Source organism: Chiloscyllium punctatum, chromosome 33 (genome assembly GCF_047496795.1).
Source record: "Chiloscyllium punctatum isolate Juve2018m chromosome 33, sChiPun1.3, whole genome shotgun sequence".
Lineage (NCBI taxonomy): Eukaryota > Metazoa > Chordata > Chondrichthyes > Orectolobiformes > Hemiscylliidae > Chiloscyllium > Chiloscyllium punctatum.
The window spans coordinates 18,885,858-18,906,445 of NC_092771.1; the positions used below are offsets into that span (position 1 = coordinate 18,885,858).

Consider the following 20,588-nt stretch of genomic DNA (forward strand, 5'->3'; position numbering starts at 1 on the left):
ATTCCCATTCATACACCCATGTTTCCTTTTAAATGTTGTAATTGTACCAGCTTCCACCACTCCCGCTGGCAGCTCATTCCATACATGCACTACCTTCTGTGTGAAAAAGTTGCCCCTTAGGCCTTTTAGACATTCCCCTCTCACCGTAGACCTATGCCCAGTAGTTTTGGACTCCTCCACCCCAGGGAAAAGACCTTGGATGTTCACCTATCCATGCCTTGCATGATCTTATAAACCTCTTTGGAGGTCACCCCTCAGCCTCCAACACTCCAGAGAAAATAGCCCCAGTCTATTCAGCCTCTCCCTATAGCTCAAACCCTCCAACTCAGGCAAATCCTTCCTATAGCAAGCAGACTAGAATTGCATGCAGTATTCTAAAAGTGGCCTTTCCTTCAGAAAAGGAACAGCCTTTAGAAAAAATAAACCAGCTTTGTGACACCACCCCCCTTAAACACAATGCATCATCACTACCAAAAGATAGCTTTATTTTTAAAACACTTCAAAACCCCAGTTAGTAGTCAAAACACACATATCCACTATACTAATATAAATATGCAAACATTTAAACTACATGTGAATTCAGGCCGTGGCACACCTGCCACCGAATGCCTCTGTATCCCACTCGAGTCTCGATAACGCATCGGCAATCATGTTTTCATGACCTGACCCATGCACAATTGTCAAACTGAATGGATGCAACAACAAGCTCCATCGAAACAGTCAGGCATATTTGTCCTTAAATTTTTCCACAAATGTCAATGAGTTTTGATCAGTGTATACAATTGTCTCAGATGTATTGCTGGTAATGTAAACACTGAAATGTTGTAATGCCAACACCAAGCTCAAAGTCTCTTTCTCCACCGTTGAATATTTCTGTTGATGAATGTTCACTTCCTGGAAAAATACCCAACAGATCTTTCTATTCCCTCGTCATCCTCCTGCAGGAGCACCGCACTGACACCCACATCATTGGCATCGATAGCCACTTTGAAAGGCTTTGTGTAATCCAGTGTGGCTGAGGCAGTGGTTAACACAGTTTTTAGGCTGTCAAATGCCATTTGACAGTCCACTGTCCACTGAAACTGAGTGGAGCAGCCTCACTGCTACAGTTCAGCACAAACATTCAGTAAAATCCACTCAATCCCAGGAATCATAATACTGCTCTTTTCATCGATGGTGTGGCAAATTCTCCAATTACTTTCATTTTCGCGTCCCTTGGGGCCATTTGTCCATGTCCAGTAACATAGACCAGGAAAGTGACTTGGGCTTTGGCAAATTCACTCTTAGCTAGGTTTACCACCAAGCCTGCCTTCCGAAGTCCATCGAACAAGTGCGATAAATGCTGTAAATGTTCCTTCCATGAATGATCAAAAGTCACCAGGTCATTAATATATACCACGCATTTGGGAAATCCTGCAATGACCTTATTAGTCAGTCTCTGAAATGTGGCTGGAGAATTTTTCATATCAAACAACATGACTTTGAACTGATATAGTTCATTTGTAAATGAACTTGTAAATGATAGCTTATATGCCACTCGCAGCACCTCCTTTCTATACCCTACTGGCAAAGCAATTTGATGAATCTCTGCCAATTCTCATCTACTTGATACATGATGGTCTCTATTTCCTCATTAAGACATCATTTTTTAAAGTAATAACACACAGGAAGGCATTCACGCTCCTTCTCTGTAAACGTCTTTTGATATGACTGTTTTAAATTCTTATCTTTCTGCTGTAATTCAATCAGCTTAGAAGAGCTAAAGATACTTGCATGTTTACCTATGTGCTCCTTCTCTGTTCCACTTATCTGATCAAAGTAAGTTTCTGATAAAGCTACGTCAGCTTCCTTCTCTGTGCCTTTTGATCTCTCCCGCTTCAGCATGTGCCTCTGTGATCTTGTGAACACACAATCAGGGAAAAGTTCTGGAGAAACATCCTTCATGTCTTCACTTGCCTGCGGCTCCATTGGATTTTCAACTAGCGTGGGCAGCATGCCTGCTGATGAATCAGTTATATCATTTACAAGGACAAATTGTATTCCTGGAGCTGAGAGTTTGTCCAGTACTCCTACAGCAAATTCTCCGCTCTTCTCTGGACTCTCTAGCCTTACTTTACATAATTGAGCACTTTTTGTCTCACCATGAATTCCTGTTACCAGCACCTTTTCTGGCAATAGTCTCTCAGGAGTGCATATCTCCTCATCCTTCAGTATTACAGACTGAGAGGATCCTGTGTCCCTTAATATTGTATCCTCTTTACCTGCTACTCCCGGCCTGTGTGAATAAACTTTATTATTGCATGTATATTTTTTAATGAGATCTGACATTTCCTCCTTAATCCTCTGATCATCTTGTGGACCCTGAGGCAGTTGTCTAACTTCCCTTGTGCTTTTTGTTCCTAGTCCAACAGAAATTCCAGGCTTGTCTGGTTTTCCTACATCTGGATTTCTCTTAACCCCCCAATACTGTGATTTCATGTGGCCCACTTTGTTACAATGAAAACACTAGAGATTTTTAACTTCTTTGTCCCCCTCAAAGGGACTTGTGGTAAGATATCCTTATGATCTTCACAGAGATCTACCTTTCCCTTTCTACATGAGGATTTCTCTACGTCCCAATTTCTATCCTTCATGGACTGAAATTGATTCTGGAAGCCAAACTGAGTGTTATGGACCAGCTCATAATCATCAGCCACTTCAGGTGCTAACCTTGCCATTTTGCCTCTCTGCTCTTCCACATGAGCTTGCACTACTTCCTCACTGAGCCTACCCTCAGCCTTTATCTCCAGCCTTTTAAGCTGACTTTCCTTTTTAAGTCACTGCATCCACTTCCAGAAAACTTTTGGCGACTGAAAGAGCCATTGCTATCCCAAGCTTTGTCCGCCCAACCAAACCAACACCCCAAACTAAAGACACTAACACCCACCACTCACTGTTTAAAATCACGCAAAGAGCCTCCAATCTGTAATAGACTAGGCCAGGTCACTCAGAACACTTTTAAGCAGGCAGCCCAGACCATAACTTTGCAATTTGTTTTGGTAAGTGTACAGTGAAAATTACACAGAGTGAGGTAGCTAGGTTGACTACCAGGTTTTAAAACAGACAAAAACTTATTACAAGAACCCCTCCAGAACTCTGTCTATCCAAACTAGACTTAATTATGCTGTTCCAAATATTCACAACAGTCCCAATAAACAAATCCTCTTGAAAAACAGTATGAAAAAATGGAACAGGTTAAAGTTAGAAGAGCAGAAGGAGAGAGAGAGAGCTTCCACACAGCTCACTGTTGAACGCTCAACTAGTTCTGAACTGAAATAAACTGCTCAGTCAGCTAGAGCTGACCACTCCCCCTTCATTATACAGGTCACTTCTAAAACATGACCACTTTGGCCTGAAGTCTCATCTGTTTACCTATAAACAAAACGATCTCTCAATACCCTTTAATCTCTGTACCAAACCTGTTTAATTGGAACTGAGCAGTGTATTACCCCTCTGAAAAAAACCAAGGACACAATTATCTTGAGAAAAGCTTTTAGAAAAAATGAACCAGCTTTGTGACAGGCCTCTATGACTCTAAACCAAATTCCGTCTTCACTATCTTATCTACCTGTGACTCCACTTTCACGGAACTATAAACTTGCACTCCAAGGTCTTTTTGTTCAGCATTACTCCACAGGACAATACCATTAAGTGTATAAGTCCTGCCCTGATTTGCCTTTCCAAAATGCAGCACCTCACATTTATTTAAGTTAAACTCTATCTGCCACTCCTCAGCCCATTGGCCCATCTGATCAAGGCCCAATTATACCTGAAGTAACCTTCTTCACTGTCCTCTACACTCCAATGTTGATGCCATCTGCAAACTTACTAACCATATCTCTTAACTTCACATTCAAATCATTTATATAAATGACAAAAAGTGCGGACCCAGCACTGATCTTTCTGGCACACCACTGGTCACAGGCCTCTAGTCTGAAAAGCAACACTTCACCATCATCCCTGTCTTCTACCTTTGAGCCAGTTCATTCCTTTAGTTGTGTCTCTTTTTGTCTCTCTCTCTCTCTCTACCTCAAAGTTTTCCTTCACTGTCTTTTCTTCTGCCTTCCTTACTCTTTCTTCATTTATCTCTCTCCAACTCTGTCTCTGTAACCCACCCAGACCCATTTCCCTCTGACTAATGCACCTAACACAATGGGCAATTTAGCGTGGCCAATTCACCTGACCTGCACATCTTTGGACTGTGGGAGGAAACCAGAGCACCCAGAGGAAACCGACGCAGACACACTGAAAATGTGCATGACTTGGGAATGAGTCATCTAAGAGCCATCATGCCTCAGAGAGAGATATGGTTGAGAAAACAAGGTCTTTACGGTGACCTCAATCAACATAGAAGTATATATGTTAGTATCATGCCAAATTACAAAACCAGTTTACAGACGACTCAGCTAACAAACACCTGCTGTTATTGGAATGTTGGGACCATTAAAAATTAGTTGGACCCTCTTGATTGTCCATTGGAATATTGTGATGAGCTGTCAACTTGAATCTCTGCACTCAATGTTGTGAAGGTGCTGCCACAGTATGGTCAGTGAAGGAATTCCAGGATTTGAACCCAGTTGACAATGAAGGATATAAGGAGAAAGTGAGGACTGCAAATGCTGGAGATCAGATTCGAGAGTGTGGTGCTGGGAAAACCCAGCAAGTCAGGCAGCATCTGAGGAGCAGGAGGCTCAACGTTTCGGGCAAAAGCCTTTTGTCAGGAAAGAGGCTTGTGAGCCAAGGACGTGGAGAGATAAATAGGAGGGGGTGGGGCTGGGGGGGAGGTATATAGGTTCATGATGCAGTGTGACGTAGAGGGGAGCTTGGAGGTAGTGGTGTTCCTACTTGCCTTCTGCTCTTACCGTTTTGGCTGGTAGAGGTTGCAGGGTTGGTTTGTGCTTTCAAAGTTATCTTGATACCAAGTAAGATATCACCTTATTGTGCCTGCCATGCAAACACAGCTTACAAGGTACTGCAGAAATTCACCCTCAGTTCCGACCTATCATCATCACCCCCACTTGCATCTACCAGGTACCTTCTCCCCAGCCTCACCCTATTTATCTCTCAGGTTCCTTCCCTGACCCTCACATTCTTGATGAAGGGCTTATGCCTGAAACATCTACTCTCCTGCTCCTCAGATGCTGCCTGACCTACTGTGCTTTTCCAGTGTCACGCTTTTTGACTTGGAAATACATTGCCATTCCTTCAGTATCACTGGGTCTCAGACCTGGAACTTCCTTCCTGACCATATAGTAGGGCTACCTACAATACATGGACTGCAGCAATTCAAGAAGGCAGCTTACCACAACTTTCATAAGGACAACTTTGGATGGGTAATTAATGCTGGCATATCATTGATGCCCACGTCCCATGAAAGAATAATGTAAAACTGTTATATAATGCACAACCATTTTTCATGAAAACAATGAAATGATGACAAAATAAGCATATATGTGTGGAAAAATAAACGGGTGCCGAAAGTTAATAGTTTCTGAAAAGTTAGTCCTGCATTTCACGAATGACTAAGTAAGGAAATGTTCCATGGAGGAGAAGAGATAACTGAATAAAATAAATATAAACATCCAGGCACCAAGGGCACGGAGTCATTAAATCTCTAAATCAGTTCAGGGTGAACCCTATTTGTTTTTCAACGAATATTGAGGTCAAAAGTAGGGATGTTGTGTTTTATTTCTACAGAATATGAGTGAGACTTCACCTGAAGTATTGTGCAGAGGAAAGATCATCTCATTTAAGGAATAATAAAATACCAGATTAATACCTGGAATGGACAGGTTGTCTTATGAGGAAATGTCAGGCTTGTATTTGATGGAGTTTTAAAAAAAAGGGTGACTAGCTTATAACATATAAAATCATGAAGGTTGAGGACAGAGTAAATGTAGATATGATTCTTCCACTTTTAGAAGCAAGAACTACGTGACAGTGTTTAAACATCAGGGATTGCCCATTTAAGACTGAGATCAGATAAATTTCTTCTTGTTTTCAGAGGGTCTGAGTCTTAGAAGCGCTCTTCCAGATAAGGTGGTGGAAGCAGAGTCCTTGAATAGTATTAAGGCAGAGTCACAGAGTCATAGAGCTGTACAGCATGGAAACAGACCCTTCTCATGGTCCAACCCCATTCATGCTGACCAGATATCCTAAATTAATCTCATTCCATTTGCCAGCACTTGGCCCATGTCCCTCTAAACCCTTCCTATTCATGTACCCATCCAGATGCCTGTTAAATGTTGTAATCGTACCAGCCTCTTCTGGCAGCTCATTCCATACACGCACTACATTTGCATGAAAAGGTTTCCCCTTAGGTCCCTTTTATATCTTTCCCCTCTCACCCTAAACCCTAGTTCTGGACTCCCCCACACAGGGAAAATGATTTTTGTTAAGCAAGGGATTAAAGATTTAAGGCTAAATATTATCAGAGCTAGGAAAGAATCTGGATCTGAGGTTAGAATCAGATCAACAATGATTTTGTTGAATGGTGGAGCAGGTTTGAAGGGGCTGAATGGCCAATTCCTGCTATTAATTTGTATGTTCATATGTTTCCAGCATTCATATCTAGGCAGGTTACAAATCTGTTGACAAATCATAAAAGTGATCACTAACATCAGTTATGATGACAGATATGGGATAATCCCAAGTTTTGTTTGAATTGACTCCATGAAGGCTGATATCCCTTCATCAATTCACCCTTTTTTGATGAAGGGATAATGACTGAAACATCAACCCTCCTGCTCATCGGATGCTACCTGACCTGCTGTGCTTTTCCAGCACCACACTCTCGACTATTATGGTTCCACCCTATTGACCCTTTTCCAAATGTAAGTTGATGTTGGATGATTTACAAATTATGGCAAAGACCTGTAAATGAAAACATGTGACTCCCATGGGTTGCAAGGCAGCAATGTAGTACTCTGTTATTGCTTATGTTCCTCATGCATCAACAGCTTATAAAATAAAAATAGCTCATTATAGACAGTTTTGAACAGAATTTAAACAAAAATCCCTGTCAGGCTGCATTAGAATGTTTTTACTCATTTCGCAGATGTGATAATGACTATCATAAACAGACTGAGGGCTAAGTACTAGGCGGAGCAGGGTGTCTGTGGTCAGACTTCTGCCAGAGCAGCATTATTTACTCATGGCATCACTCTCTTGGCAGGCCTCAGCACATTAAGCTGAGGGAAATCATTTGCAAGCTGCCAAAACTCAGAGATTCCACTTCATTAACACGTTTACTGTACATTTAGCAGCTTCCTGCAAAATTGATCATTTTCTTAGGAAACCTTAATGCACAGTGGTGAATGTCAAGACAGAGAGAATCACAAGCCACAGGAACAAATTCATCAACTGTATACCATTGATTACTTGTATGAGTGGTTAGCTTTGCAAAGAGTTTGGGGCTCCTACTCAAAATAAATACAAAAATATGATTCTTAAATGTAAAGATAAAGTATAGAAGAAGCAAATAAAAGAATATTCACTAAATTATAAAATAGGTGTTGCATTATAGATTACCCATTACATTACAGATTAAAACGACATTACAGCATTTTTATTGCATTACAGATTACATTTGTATTACACATTATATGATATCTTACAGATTGCATTACAGCATACAGGTCATTCTGTTGTAATAAGTGTTGTGTCTATGCGAATTTGCTGTAAGGCGATTGACGAATTGAAGACACTGTTTCTAAAGTGCAATTTTTGTACAACGTGAGGTTGCACAAGAACGGAACCATCATGTATAGAAGAACTGACTGCATATGTTGCATTGCTTATTACATGATATATCATGGATTACAAACGGCCATGGAATAATGGGGTGGCATGGTATCTCGGTGGTTAGCACTGCTGCCTCACAGTGCCAGAGACCCAGGTTCAATTCCCATCTTGGGCAACTGTCTGTGTGGAGTTTGCACATTCTCCCTGTGTCTGCGTGAGTTTCCTCCCACAGTCCAAAGATGTGCAGGTTAGGTGAATTGGCCATGCTAAATTGCCAAAGTGTTAGGTGCATTAGTCAGGGGTAAATGTGGGGGAACAGGTCTGGGTGCGATGCTCTTCGGAGGGTCGGTGTGGATTTGTTGGGCCGAAGGGCCTGTTCCCACACTGTAGGGAATCGAATCTAAATGTCACATGTAGAATTTGCCATATTCTAAAATCCATTTTAATTATAGAAGACATGTAACATTACGATATACATGTCACATTAGAGAATACATGTTACGTCAAAGAATTCATACTATGGAATGCTTCCACAAAACACACCAAAGATCTATCATGAGAATTTGATAGTAGGACAAAATAACCAGGTCCTTCATTATATCTCAGAAGCTGGAAACCACCCTTTAGAAAATTCAGCTTTGATGGGCTGTCTATACCTTCTGCATGGATGACTATAGAATTCCCAAACAAGCCTCCGTGAGGAACTCTCTCAGGGTAGAAAATGTTGAGGTAGTCAGGACTAACCAAAGTTAAAAATCACACAACACCCGGTTATAATCCAACAGGTTTAATTGGAAGCACACTAGCTTTCGGAGCGATGCTCCTTCATCAGGTGATTACCTGATGAATCACCTGATGAAGGAGCATCGCTCCGAAAGCTAGTGTGCTTCCAATTAAACCTGTTGGACTATAATCTGGTGTTGTGTGATTTTTAACTTTGTACATCCCAGTCCAACACTGGCATCTCCAAATCAAGACAAATCAATACAGGGATTCCCTAGAAAAATAGCCTTACAAATCTCTGGAGTGCAGACCACCTCTTCGGGGGAAACATTGCAGTTTCCAGTCCGTATGGAGATAGGAAATGAAACTTGGTTCAGCCACGTTTCAAGAAGAATCTGACAAAATCCAACTTACCCAGAGGAAAGCAAGTAGTAACAGCTGTTATAGCTCCCTACCATGGAAATAAAACAGTCATTTTGAGGTACCACAATTACAGACCTAATGTTACAAACATTAACTAGCAGGCAAACTTGGTGAAAGTCTACGATGGCCTCTCTCCGATATTAGTTGGCATGAAAACTTATAAGCTTAATTACCACATTTCATCACAATGATTTTACAGTTCACTTGTCATTGACTATTTCAGTCCCTGTATTGCAGATCCTCATCACAAATAGGACAACAAACCTCTGCAAATATCCTTTTCAACTTCTAAATAGCCTGAAAATACTGTGCGTATAGCACACTTCAGTGAAGAGTCTAATGATGACCATGAAACTTCTGTGATTATTGGTCAAACCAATCTCTGCTCACGAATGTCCCTCAGGGAAGGAAATCTGAACTTACCTGATTTGGCCTATATGTGCCTCCAGACTCACAGCAATGTGGTTGACTCTCAACTACCATCTGAGCATTTAAAATTGTCGTTAAATACCACCTCCTCCCATACATCATCATTACAGTCTGCTCCCTTAATGCCTTTGCATTATCATGCAGCCTTGTGAAGGCTCTTCAGTTTTACAAACTTTCACTTTCATTCTTAGGTAGTTCCCCGTAAAATTGGTTTAATGTCCTATCAAGCTTAGAAACTTAGAGATAACATTATTAGTGTATTATAGTTAAAATTGTTTCACTTCATTCCTAAAGTACCAACAATGACGATATGAATTGTCAGTTCTGTGGACATCAATGCTGATATCACATCAAACTCCTTGAAAGGATTCATAGAAGACAAAGGAATCACTTAAAGTTTGGTTTTAAACAACAAGATGTCTATCATGATGGAGAAATATGTTACTGCATTTCAGAATACATGTTAAATTTAGCTTACGTGTTCATCATAAAATAGAGATTATATATTATCATATAGAATGTGTCACATTATAAATTACATGCTACAATGTGGAATACTTGGAAATTACTTATAAAATTGCAGGATAGTTGCATTCCATCTACTAGCTTCTCAGGAATATCATTATTCCCTGTCTATACATAGAAACATGGAAGATAGGAGTAGGAGGAGGCCATTCACCCCTTCGAGGCTGTTCCACCATTCATCATCATCATGGCTGATCATCAACCTCTATAGCCTAATCCTGCTTTCTCCCCATAATCTTTGATACCATTCACCCCTAGTGTTATAATTAGCCACCTCTTGAATACATTAAATGCTTTGGCATCAACTGCTTGCTGTGGAACTGAATTACACAGGCTTACCACTCTTTGGGTGTAGAAATGTCTCCTCATCTCCATCGTAAATGGTCCACCCCCGAATCCTCAGACGCACCCACCTTCGGGAACATCCTCCCTGCATCTACCTTGTCTAGTCCTGTTAGAATTTAATAGCTCTCTCTGTGAGAAACCACCCCCCACCACCATTAAGAAATTTCTTTCAAAGATTCTTCTGCTGCTCTGTTGGGTAAAGTTATATGTTCATCAGAAAAGTGTATATACGTAGATAAGCCAATTTTCGTAATGTCACCATACATGTTTTCAGGACTCATTTAAGCATAAAATAACACAAGAATACAGACCAGCAGAATCACTGAGCGACAGCATTCAATCTCAATTTTGAAGTCATTTATCCTGAGTTTATTTTTGATGCATTGACTACAAATTCTCAATTCTATATTTTAAGGATAACTGCACCTTTCAACAGGTGCTGCTACAATTGTATCCATCTATCAGTAGTGGAGTGATATGCATGGCACTAAGAGTATATTAACCACCATGCTACAAGGGCAGTTTCTATTGGAACACAGACCTGGGAATTTATAATTAGGAATATGACAGTAGGTGTATAAGATGAAATTTTCACAATATATATGTAGATTAATCTTTTAATCACTGAAGTTTAATTTCTTACCAGAAGCAAAATAGTTCTGATACTGGGAATCTGAAATAAAAAGAAGTGCTAGAAACACTCATTAGTTCAGAGCAGTACAGTAAAAGAAGAAACAAAGTTCATGTGCTGAAAAAGAAAATGCTGGAAATCACAGCAGGTCAGGCAGCATCTGTAGAGAGAGAGAGCAAGCTAATGTTGAGTCCTGAAGACTACATTCAACCTGACATAAGTAGCTAGATGAAAGTGAGGACTGCAGATGCTGGAGATTAGAGTCAAGATCAGAGTGGTGCTGGAAAAGCACAGCAGGTCAGGCAGCATCCAAGGAGCAGGAAAATCAATGTTTTGGGCAGGAGCCCTTCATCTCATTCCTGAAACATAAGTCAGCGAGATTCGAAGCATTAGCTTGCCCACTCTCCACAGATGCTTTTTGACCCGCTGTGATTTCCAACATGCTTTATTTGCAGAGCAATAGTTTGCTCTAACAAAGTTAATGCTTCAGTCTGTCACCACTCATTGTCTTGCCTGAATTTTCTGTTTTGACTTAATTTCCTACGGCAGGTATGGTTTCAAATATTTTTAACAAGTGTCCAGTGAAAACTGTATTGATGAGTGGTATTGAGGAAAACTCAGATGGAAGGAACAGTACCATAGAACATCCTGTAGTAGAATGTGGAACAGCACCAGAGGCTCGTGCAGCAGGCATGGAATGGTGGCCATCTCATTGCAGTTCATCACCATAATGTAGTACAAAGTTTATCTTTTCTGACAGTCTTGACTGTGGGGAACTCGATCTATGAATGTCTGAGTTACGAACTCTTGCATTTCAAAACGCAATCCCATACTGGAGGTCTTTAAAAAGGTCTACCACATAGGAACACTTCCTATACTTTTAAACCACTATTTTACCCTGTCCTGCATTGTGATCCAACTTGTGTACAAATTGACTTTAAGCCATTTGCCACAAAGGGGCTGCTTGTAATGCTGTCAGGTGCTTTATGTTCCTGGTAACACCACCTCAGGTGACAATGTGTGTTCTCAAAACAGCAGGACAAGCAAAGAAAGACTGTCTATCCCATCAGCTGTGAAGGCAGGAGATTGCTGCCCAAGGAAAGTGTTCCAGTTAGTGTGATTCGACACATCATATTCAGATCAAAAGCAGTCACTATCATGTGGACAATAATGGCGCCCCAAGGGGAAACCAATTTTTAAAAAATTATTTCACAAGATGTGGGTGATGTTGACTGGACAAGGGTTTATTGTCCATCCTGAACTGCCCTTGAAAAGGTGAAGATAAGCTGCTTTCTTCAACTGCTGCAGTCCATTGATGTAGGTCACCCACAATGTCATTACAGGATTCCAGGATTGTGACCCAGTATCAGTGAAGTAACAGCGATATGTTTCCAAGTCAGGATGGTGAGTAACACCCCATGTGGCAAAATCTTCAGCTCTACCAAAGTGCCCCCTGTGGCTGGATCCAGAACTGCTTGACAGTGCCTCCTGTGACAGGATCTAGAACCTGCTCTACAGTGCTTCCTGTGACAGGGTCTAGAACCTGCTCTATAGTGTCTCCAGTGGCCAGGCCTGGAACCTGTTCCACTAAGTCTCCTGTGGCAGTGGCTGGGTCGAGGAACAACGCCTGCTGAGTGCGGATTTGGGACTTACACTACAGCGCCTGCTATGGCTATGTCTGGATCCTTCTTCATGGCGCCTCCTTGTGACCGTGTCTGTGATGCTCACCACTGTACCTCCTTTGCCCACATGTGGAACCGGCTCTACTTGGTTCCATGGCAGGTCTGTAAACTGCTCCACAGCACCTCAAGTGGCTAGATATGTGATGTTGTCCACAGTGCCTCCTGAGGCTGGGTCTGAAAACTGCCTGCAGCGCCACCTGTGGCTGGGTCTGGGACCTGTGGCTGGATCTGGAACCTAGTTAGAGACAAAAACAAACTACAGATGCTGGAATCCAAAGCAGAAAAACCGGAGGCTGGAAGAACACAGCAAGCCAGGCAGCATCAAGAGGTGGAGAAGTCAACGTTTCGGGTATAAGGCGAAAGTGAGGACTGCAGATGCTGGAGATCAGAGTCAAGATTAGAATGTGCTGGAAAAGCACAGCAGGTCAGGCAGCATCCGATGAGCAGGAAAATCGATGTTCCAGGCAAAAGCTCTTGGGTATAGCTCTGCTCACTGTGCCTCCTGTGGCAGGGTCTGGAACCTGCTCCACAGTGTCTCTTGTCTCTGGGTCTGGCGACAGTGCGCCTCATGTGGCTGAGTCTGGGATGTGCTCCAGTGTATCTCCTGAGGCTAGGTCCTGTGACCTGCTCCACTGAGCCTCCTATGGCCATGTGTGGAAGCAGCTCCACTGCGCCTCCTATGGCCATGTGTGGAAGCAGCTCCACTGCGCCTCTTGTGGGTGGGTTTGGGATGTGCTTTACAGCGCCTCCTGTGGCCGTGAATGGTACCTGCTCCGCTGCACCTTCTTGCGGCTGGGTGTGGAAACCTGCTCCGCAGCGCCTCCAATGGCCGGGTCTAAGACCCGCTCCTCATTCAAACGTCGCAGTCGGTGGCTCGCTGGCTGCGCGCGCACTCTCGCGCTGACTCTCGCGAGAGCAGGTTCACCTAGAGTCAGCGGGTGGGGGAGGGGGAAACGCAGTCGGTGCGGACCGAGTAGGGAGAAGGGTGCCCGCGGAGTGAACGGCGAGCAGCATTACCATGGCAACGGCCCGGGGCCCAGTCTGGCTCGGAGCCGCTGTGTCCGCCCTGCTCTGGCTTAGCCTCAGCTTGACACCCGCCCGCGGACAGAACGGTGAGTGTCCGGGCCCGGGGTGGAATGATGGGGGGAAGGAGGCCACTGTACCCTCTCTCTCCTCTCCCCTCTCCTCCCCTCCTGGGGGTAAGAGGGTGCACTGTACCCTGTCTCCCCTCCCCTCCCCTCCCCTCCTGGGGGTGAGAGGGGGCACTGTACCCTGTCTCCCCTCTCCTCCCCTCCTGGGGGTAAGAGGGGGCACTGTACCCTGTCTCCCCTCCCCTCCCCTCCTGGGGGTAAGAGGGGGCACTGTACCCTGTCTCCCCTCCCCTCCCCTCCTGGGGGTGAGAGGGGGCACTGTACCCTGTCTCCCCTCCCCTCCCCTCCTGGGGGTAAGAGGGTGCACTGTACCCTGTCTCCCCTCCCCTCCCCTCCCCTCCTGGGGGTAAGAGGGGGTCCTGTACCCTGTCTCCCCTCCCCTCCCCTCCTGGGGGTAAGAGGGTGCACTGTACCCTGTCTCCCCTCCCCTCCCCTCCTGGGGGTGAGAGGGGGCACTGTACCCTGTCTCCCCTCCCCTCCCCTCCTGGGGGTAAGAGGGTGCACTGTACCCTGTCTCCCCTCCCCTCCCCTCCTGGGGGTAAGAGGGGGCACTGTACCCTGTCTCCTCTCCCCTCCCCTCCTGGGGGTAAGAGGGGGCACTGTACCCTGTCTCCTCTCCCCTCCCCTCCTGGGGGTGAGAGGGTGCACTGTACCCTGTCTCCCCTCCCCTCCCCTCCTGGGGGTGAGAGGGGGCACTGTACCCTGTCTCCCCTCCCCTCCCCTCCCCTCCTGGGGGTAAGAGGGGGCCCTGTACCCTGTCTCCTCTCCCCTCCTGGGGGTAAGAGGGGGCCCTGTACCCTGTCTCCCCTCCCCTCCCCTCCCCTCCTGGGGGTAAGAGGGGGCCCTGTACCCTGTCTCCTCTCCCCTCCTGGGGGTAAGAGGGGGCCCTGTACCCTGTCTCCCCTCCCCTCCCCTCCCCTCCTGGGGGTAAGAGGGGGCACTGTACCCTGTCTCCTCTCCCCTCCCCTCCCCTCCTGGGGGTAAGAGGGAGCACTGTACCCTGTCTCCCCTCCCCTCCCCTCCTGGGGGTAAGAGGGTGCACTGTACCCTGTCTCCCCTCCCCTCCCCTCCCCTCCTGGGGGTAAGAGGGGGCCCTGTACCCTGTCTCCTCTCCCCTCCTGGGGGTAAGAGGGGGCACTGTACCCTGTCTCCCCTCCCCTCCCCTCCCCTCCTGGGGGTAAGAGGGGGCCCTGTACCCTGTCTCCTCTCCCCTCCTGGGGGTAAGAGGGGGCACTGTACCCTGTCTCCCCTCCCCTCCCCTCCCCTCCTGGGGGTAAGAGGGGGCACTGTACCCTCTCTCTCCTCTCCCCTCCTGGGGGTAAGAGGGGGCACTGTACCCTGTCTCCCCTCCCCTCCCCTCCTGGGGGTAAGAGGGGGCACTGTACCCTGTCTCCTCTCCCCTCCCCTCCTGGGGGTAAGAGGGGGCACTGTACCCTGTCTCCCCTCCCCTCCCCTCCTGGGGGTAAGAGGGGGCACTGTACCCTGTCTCCCCTCCCCTCCCCTCCTGGGGGTAAGAGGGTGCACTGTACCCTGTCTCCTCTCCCCTCCCCTCCTGGGGGTAAGAGGGTGCACTGTACCCTGTCTCCTCTCCTCTCCCCTCCTGGGGGTAAGAGGGGGCACTGTACCCTGTCTCCTCTCCCCTCCCCTCCTGGGGGTAAGAGGGGGCACTGTACCCTGTCTCCTCTCCCCTCCCCTCCTGGGGGTAAGAGGGGGCACTGTACCCTGTCTCCCCTCCCCTCCCCTCCCCTCCTGGGGGTAAGAGGGGGCACTGTACCCTGTCTCCCCTCTCCTCCTGGGGGTAAGAGGGGGCACTGTACCCTCTCCCCTCCCCTCCTGGGGGTAAGAGGGGGCCCTGTACCCTGTCTCCCCTCCCCTCCCCTCCTGGGGGTAAGAGGGGGCCCTGTACCCTGTCTCCCCTCCCCTCCCCTCCTGGGGGTAAGAGGGGGCCCTGTACCCTGTCTCCCCTCTCCTCCCCTCCTGGGGGTAAGAGGGGGCACTGTACCCTGTCTCCCCTCCCCTCCCCTCCTGGGGGTAAGAGGGGGCACTGTACCCTCTCTCCCCTCCCCTCCCCTCCTGGGGGTAAGAGGGGGCACTGTACCCTGTCTCCCCTCCCCTCCTGGGGGAAAGAGGGAGCACTGTACCCTGTCTCCCCTCCCCTCCTGGGGGTAAGAGGGGGCACTGTACCCTGTCTCCCCTCCTGGGGGAAAGAGGGAGCACTGTACCCTGTCTCCCCTCTCCTCCCCTCCTGGGGGTAAGAGGGGGCACTGTACCCTGTCTCCCCTCTCCTCCCCTCCTGGGGGTAAGAGGGGGCACTGTACCCTGTCTCCCCTCTCCTCCCCTCCTGGGGGTAAGAGGGGGCACTGTACCCTGTCTCCCCTCTCCTCCCCTCCTGGGGGTAAGAGGGGGCACTGTACCCTGTCTCCCCTCCCCTCCCCTCCTGGGGGTAAGAGGGGGCACTGTACCCTGTCTCCCCTCCCCTCCCCTCCTGGGGGTAAGAGGGGGCACTGTACCCTGTCTCCCCTCCCCTCCCCTCCCCTCCTGGGGGTAAGAGGGGGCACTGTACCCTCTCTCCCCTCTCCTCCCCTCCTGGGGGTAAGAGGGGGCACTGTACCCTGTCTCCCCTCTCCTCCCCTCCTGGGGGTAAGAGGGGGCACTGTACCCTGTCTCCCCTCTCCTCCCCTCCTGGGGGTAAGAGGGTGCACTGTACACTGTCTCCCCTCCCCTCCCCTCCTGGGGGTAAGAGGGGGCACTGTACCCTGTCTCCTCTCCTCTCCCCTCCTGGGGAATAAAAGGGGCTCCTGTGCCCCCTCTGCCCTGGTAGGAGCAGGGCCAGTGTTCCCTATCCCCATGGTATGTGAGCAGGACCTTCCCTGGACAGTAATTATAGAATCCCTACTGTGTGGAAGCAGGCTATCGAGTTCACATTGACCCTAGCATCCCACCCAGACCTGCATCCCCCATCCCCACATTTCCCATGGCTCATCTACATGTCCCTGGACACTGTGGGCAATTTAGCATGGCCAAACCACCTAACCTGCACATCTTTGGACTTGGGGAGGAAGTTGGGGCACCTGGAGGAAACCCACCCAGACACAGGGAGAATGTGTAGACTCTACATAAGACAGTTGCATTGGGTTAGAATTGAATCTGGGTCCCTGATTCTGAGGCAACAGTGCTAACTGCTGAGTCACTGTGCTGCCCCCAGCAAGTAATAACAGATTCTGTGCCCCATCTCTTCAAGGGATAAGTGCAGATCCAGTGCCCCATCCTCAGAATTTGAGGGTGTGGGGGAGATTGTAGGGGCCCATGTCTGCCTTTTTTTCCGAGGGTATATGTTGGCCAGTGCCCTGACACATGGGGTGGCTGCCCTTCATAGAACTGTGCTAGTGTTACCTCTCCCCAGGATGTTTGAGGGGGATTTGTACCCCTCTCCTGTGGGTGTAAAGAAAGAGCAGATGCCCTCTAGCACAGGATGGGAGTAAAGATGGCGTTCTTCGGGCGAGGACAGTTCCAGTGTCCCTGCTCCCAAGGGTGTAAGAGCAGAATCTCTGACCCTCTTCCTCCCTGCTGTAAGGGCTGGGCCTGACTTGTTTTTTTTCTGGGGATGGAGTTGGTAAGAGCAATATCTGTTCTCCCTTCCTTGGAGGAAGGAAGTGAGGAGAGGAAGAATAGAGTCTAACAACTTTAACAGTCAAAGCCAGTTTCCATGGGGGAAAATGAGGGGTGGTCATAGAAGCAAAGGATTAAGGTATACCGTTGGTCACTGTTTAAGTACATTCAATTCAACTGCATTTTGAACTGCTTTGCTTAAGTTTTCTAACTGGGAATGCTCAAGTTAATTACGTTGCAAATCATTCTAAATTATTACAAATTGCTCTTTATTTTTGCAGTGACTATCTGTTAACTGTTAATACATGTTTAATATTATTTATGTTTACCAGCTCAAATAAATGCCAACTCAGTGCTGTATTTGCTCTAAAATCCTTCCTTTCCACCCCCATCTTTAATGACCCAGCTGTTTTATTTTTAAATTATGCTTCAGTACCAGGTGTTTCTGAAGGGGACAGTTTGTAATAACATGGTGTTTCTTTTTAACTTTTTTTTTATTTTGCTGTTTGTTTTCCATTTTGAGCTTGTCTTGCAGAATGCAGTGCCTGAGTTGTAAGTGGTGAATGCACTACATTACTAAAGGGAACAAAGGCTCTCATAATTTCCCTTTTGACATTTGTTCATTGCCGCAATTGAACAAAATTTGGGGACATGGAATGAAGGAAATTTCTTTTTAAAATGCTTGAGATACCAATAAAGTTATATCAAGTCAACAATTTACTGCTTTTTATGCAACTTAAGGAAATGTAGCAAATACACTGGAAGTAATTGAATGGTACTAGTAGAAATTATAAGAAACTAACTGTAAAGGATTTACTAGATATTTGTCCTGCAAATACATTATCCTTTAAATCATGGTGCAGATTCCCAGTTTAATCATCTCAAATGTAGTATGTAAATTGAGGAAATTCTATAGGCTGACACTGAGTGCTTTTTTTTAAGAAGCACGACGGATTCATTCGTTTCCACTACCTTCCTCTATCTTGTCAGTATTGTCTCTTGGGCTTGAAGGGGATGTTAATTCATGTAATTCAGCATCTTCTTCAGGAAGACAGTGGAGGCATTGCAAGGTCAAAGTGATCCTGAAAACTAGCAAGGATGTTTTGATCAGGGGATGTTAAGCCTGTATGTCTTAGAGATGTCACCAAAGCTATTTATATACAGTCTTTCTGGGTGAAAAGAAAGGTATCGTGGAACATTGAAAATCATTTCATCTCCTGGAATAAAAACAAAATTTGACAGTTCACATGAATCATTATGCCTAGTTATAAATTGATAGCAAACTTTTTTTGTATTTAAAGGAGTTATGCAGTAAATTTTTATTTTAAAATTAAGAAACACCTTGTAGTAATGTTTTAATATAATTTTTTAAAAAGTAAATTCTTGGAATGCCTAGATTCTTGCACAGCAAAGATTTGTTGCTCAAGGTGGTGGTGAGCTGATCCTTTAAACTCCTGTTGTGCATATGGCATAGAGATTAGCATAGCACAATTTGGGGGTTTCCAGTCTTAACATAGAACAATGAAAATTAATCTAATTGAAATTAATGAGATTCCATGAGGCCCGATTGGGTACATGAGGCTGTTTCTCTAGACTGGTATATTTGCAGGCTAAGACCATAAGATGCAGAAGCATTATTAGGTCGTTTGGCCCATTGGCGCTGATCTGCCATTCTGTCATGGCTGATGCTTTTCTCAATGCCATCTTCCTGTCTTTTCCCATAATCCTTGATCCCCTTACCAATCAAGAGCCTATCAATCTGTCTTAAATACTCAATGACTTGGCCTCCACTCTGCAGCAATGAGTTTCACAGATTAACCACCTTCTGGCGGTAGAAATTCCTCCTCATTTTAAATGGTCAATCCTTCCCACTGTGTCCTCAGGTTCTAGCTTTCTCCTGCGAGTTGAAACATCGTCTCCATGTCAACTCCATCAAGGTCTCTTTGAAAATTACAGAATACTATCAGATCTCCCCCCTCGTCCTTCTGAACTCCCAAAACAGACCGAAAGTCCTCTGCTCTCATGTTCATCCTTGGGATCATTCTAGTAAATATCCTCTGGACTCTCTTCAATGCCATCACATCATTCCTTTGATAGAGATCCAAAACTGCTCACAATATTTCAAATCAAGTTTGAGCAGAGTCCCTCATAGCTTCAGAGTATATCTCTGCCCTTGTACTCAAGCCCTCTTGAAATGAATACTAATGTTGTATTTGCTTTCCTAACTGCCAACTGAACCTGCATGACAACCTTAAGAGAATCCTGGACTCCAAACTCTGTGCTTCAGATTTCCAAAACCGTACCCATTTAGAAAATAGTCTACAACTCTATTCTTCTTGCCAAAGTGCACGACCTCACTTGTCCCACATCTGTCACTTCTTTTGCCTTTCTCCTAGCCTCTCCCAATCCTGCAGCTTCCTCACTACTTCAACATTGCCTGCCCTCCACCTATCTTTGTGTCATCTCAAAACACAGCGACAATTCCCACAGTTTCTTCGTCCGGATACTAATGCATATCGTGAACAGTTGTAGTCCAAACATGAACCCTTGTAGAATGCCACTAGTCACTGGCTGCCATTCTGAAAAAGACTCCTTTATCCCTAATATCTGCCTTTTGCCAGTCAACCAATCTTCTATCCATACTAGTACCTTGCCCCTAACACCATGGGCTCTTAACGTTTGATAAGGTACTAAATACGTTATCTGGAAATCCAAATAGATAATGTCCAGTAGCTCTCCTTTGTCCAACTTGCTTGTTACAGCCCCGAAGAATTTACTAGTTTTGTCAGGCGTGATCTCCTTTTTGAAGAAGTTGTGCTGACTTTGCCTTATTTTCCATGCACTTCTGCAGTCTTATCCTTATTAATTCACTCTAAACCTTAACAATGATTTGAGGATTAGGCTAACCAGCCTTTGGCTTTCTGCATGTCTCCCTTCTTAAATAGTGGGGGTTACATTAGTCATTTTCCAGTCCTCTGGCATCTTCCCTTACTGTAGTAATTCCACCAAACTCCTCTGCTATCTCCTTCAGAACACTGGGGTATAGTCCATTTGATCCAGGTAAATTACCCACCATCAGACTTTTTGGCTTCCCCAGCACCATCTACTTAGTGTTTGCCACTACACTCACCTCTGACCCCAACCCTGTTGAAGTCTTGGTACCTTGCTGATGTCTTCCATTGAAAACTGATGCAAAGTATCTGTTCAATTCCTCTACCATTTCTCTTTCCCTTTACTACTTCGTCAGCCACGTTTTCTAGCATTCTAATGTCCACTCTTCAACTCTTG

At 45.8% G+C, this 20,588-nt stretch overlaps 1 protein-coding gene across 2 annotated transcripts in view; it reads left to right on the top strand.

Annotated features, from left to right (window-relative positions):
• Positions 1-13,470: 13,470 nt before the first annotated feature.
• LOC140458463 (neuroplastin-like) overlaps positions 13,471-20,588 on the top strand; it is an 85,925-nt gene continuing 78,807 nt past the window's right edge. Inside the window, exon 1 of one of the 2 annotated variants that reach the window (XM_072553076.1) lies at positions 13,471-13,652. In XM_072553076.1, coding sequence (XP_072409177.1) covers positions 13,559-13,652 — 94 coding nt within the window. In that variant the 5' untranslated portion in view covers positions 13,471-13,558. The remainder of the gene's footprint in view (positions 13,653-20,588) is intronic. The other variant, XM_072553077.1, reaches the window with a different exon arrangement.